Source organism: Zeus faber (assembly GCF_960531495.2).
Source record: "Zeus faber genome assembly, chromosome: 8".
NCBI lineage: Eukaryota > Metazoa > Chordata > Actinopteri > Zeiformes > Zeidae > Zeus > Zeus faber.
In genome coordinates this window covers 5,406,706-5,409,205 of record NC_137195.1, presented here as the reverse complement: position 1 = coordinate 5,409,205, position 2,500 = coordinate 5,406,706, and the positions used below count along the sequence as shown (strand labels likewise).

The 2,500-nt window shown below is 49.6% G+C and overlaps 1 protein-coding gene across 1 annotated transcript in view; it reads right to left on the bottom strand.

Moving 5' to 3' along the window:
* Positions 1 to 2,500, bottom strand: part of bbs9 (Bardet-Biedl syndrome 9) — a 128,758-nt gene that overhangs the window by 85,829 nt on the left and 40,429 nt on the right. The window contains exons 15-16 of the mRNA XM_080005198.1: positions 203 to 343; positions 1 to 85 (exon numbers count right to left, since the gene is read on the bottom strand). The exon at positions 1 to 85 is cut by the window's left edge and continues 11 nt beyond it. Coding sequence (XP_079861324.1) covers positions 1 to 85; positions 203 to 343 — 226 coding nt within the window. The remainder of the gene's footprint in view (positions 86 to 202; positions 344 to 2,500) is intronic.

The window sequence follows — 2,500 nt, the reverse complement described above, 5'->3', positions numbered from 1 at the left end:
GAGGCCAGCACCGTGACACGGGCCCCTGACAGGAACTGAACGGCCAGACTGCTCCCATCCTTCTCGTCTGATTTCTCAGCGAGCTCTGGAGAAAAAGAAAGAGAGATAGACAGAAGAGAAAGGAGGACGAAAGGCAGAAAACAATAAGAGACGGTGACAGCGAAACTGACACCAAAGAGCGAGGGGAAGAGGGGAAAGGTACCGGGGAAGACAGAGCTGAGGCTGACAGGGGGTTTGTTGATGTCCACGGTGATCTTGTGCTTGCTGCTTTTGGCCGAAGGCGAAGGCACGCACACAAGCGGGAGCGGGAGGTGAAATTTGGACTGATGCACCCTGGGAACACCTGAGAGAGAAGGACAGAGGGATTGATGACAAGGTGAGGAGAAAGGGAGACACGGAAAGGACAACGGCATCGGATGAAACTGTGCTGCGGTTTTTCAGGTGAATTGCTTAGAAAGGCTCAAAGTGTGTGTGTATGTGTGTGTGTGTGTGTGTTCATATTTTCTCACTTGTAACCGAAAAGAGGGGAGGAGCGGAGATGAGTAGAAGAGGGGAGAGAGGAGGGAGAAAAGAGGCGAGAAGAGGACAGAAAGGGTCAGGGGGGAGAAAGAGGGGGAGATGAGAGAAGAGGAGGGGAAAGGAGAGTGTGGCGTGGGGGTGGAGTGGTTTGAGCGGCCACACCTGCCCTGGGTCTAGGTACTTGAGGCCCAGGATCAGTGTGGCCGTGTGCCTGTTGCTCGCTGATTGGTCTAATGGGCAACAGGTAAAACCCCCATCCCAACACACACTCGGGAGAGGAGCCCTTGTCACGACATGCTGTCCATCTGCTCCGGGGATTGTTCCATGCAGCCCCCTCCCTGCAATAAACTGGTATCTCCTCAACCCCATCATCTGTGTCTCTATGCCGGACGGCCCTGAAAACCCCACTCGGGTGGCGTGTGGCAGGGGCAACTCCCCCAGAGAGGAAAGGAGCTATGTGGTGCTAAGTGGAAATGTATACTTTACTTGAATACCAAAAGAGAAGGGGCGATAGAGGTAGGGGGAACAATATTGAGGAGAGACAGAGAGAGGGATGCAGAGGAGATGTGGAATAGCAGGAGAAGGGAGGGAAAGGGAGGAAAAAGAGCGGCAGAGAGACAGAATTCTGGGGCGAGGCAGTGAGACCAGGATCGACGGCCTGATGACAGAGAGAGAACACAGAGTTCCGATTGTGAAATCCTCTGGAGATCCTCAATGATTTCTTACTTGCATCACACGCTTTGAAATAACTGATCTGTATTAAACGGACCCCACCTTGACCCCACCTTGACCCCACATCTAATCAAATGCGCTCCCTGGTGATTGAACCCTTGAAGGCTGAGAATCACTAAACAAATGTGTGTTAGACGCTCCAGAATAAAATGACCTTAATTTGTTTTCCTTTCAGTACACACAGGAGTAACACAGACATACCAGGGAAGCCAAATAATACTTTAACAATTATATAAACACAGTTTATAGTGTGAGCGAAAGCGAGAGACCATTATAAAACCTTGATAAAAGGGTAAATAAAACAAGGGGCGTTTCCCAGAAACAGATCTGAGCGGGCCTGTCTCTCGTCAGCAGAGCGCCAGGGATGCTGGAATCCAGGACTGAAATACGCTGCTTTCTCCCCTTATGTTACCGTCTGGCCGCAAACTGCATCTGTCCATCTTCTACTTTGTGCCCTTTATCAGCCTACTAAATAGTTACTACAGTCAAAAAAGGTGTTCAAAAGTTGAGCTTAAACATACACTAAACATACTAAGTTAAAGCTATTTTTGTTGATATTTAAAAAAAAATTAATAAGAAAAAGAGAACGGGGACAGTCAGAATTATTATTGACTTATTTTTAAATTAGAATTATGTGGGTTTTTTACGCCGTACGTTTGTCGCTGATCGCACGGCCTCCCTTCTCGTCTTCCTTTCTGTTAAGAAGCTTCTGCAGCTGACATGGGACGTGGAGGTAGGAGAGGTGGTGAGATGGAGGGAGAGACGGAGAGAAAGAGAGAGGGGGTGGAGCGGTACAGAGATGGGGTGAGATCAGGGGAGATGGGGGGCACGAGGGAGACGATCATCGGGCCAGACCAGGGGTGGAGAGAGAGAGAGAGAGAGAGAGAGAGAGAGAGAGAGAGAGAGAGAGAGAGAGAGAGAGAGAGAGAGAGGTGGATGGAGGGATAGAGTGATGAAAGACGGTTGAGGGAGAGAGGAATGGCTGCACGAGACGGAAAGAAAATGAGGGACGATGAGATGGAATGAGAGAGGGAGAGGGAGAGAGAGAGAGAGAGAGAGGGAGGGAGAGGGAGAGAGAGAGAGAGACAGAGAGAGAGAGAGCTCTAACAAGCTGTTTAAGGCCAAGGGAAACATTTTTCCATCTCAAATTCACCGTCACCATTCACTAGTCACCACTTTGGTGTGTGTGGCTGTGTTTGTGTGTTTGTGTGTGTGTGTGTGTTGTGTGTGTGTGTCTGTGTGTGTGTAT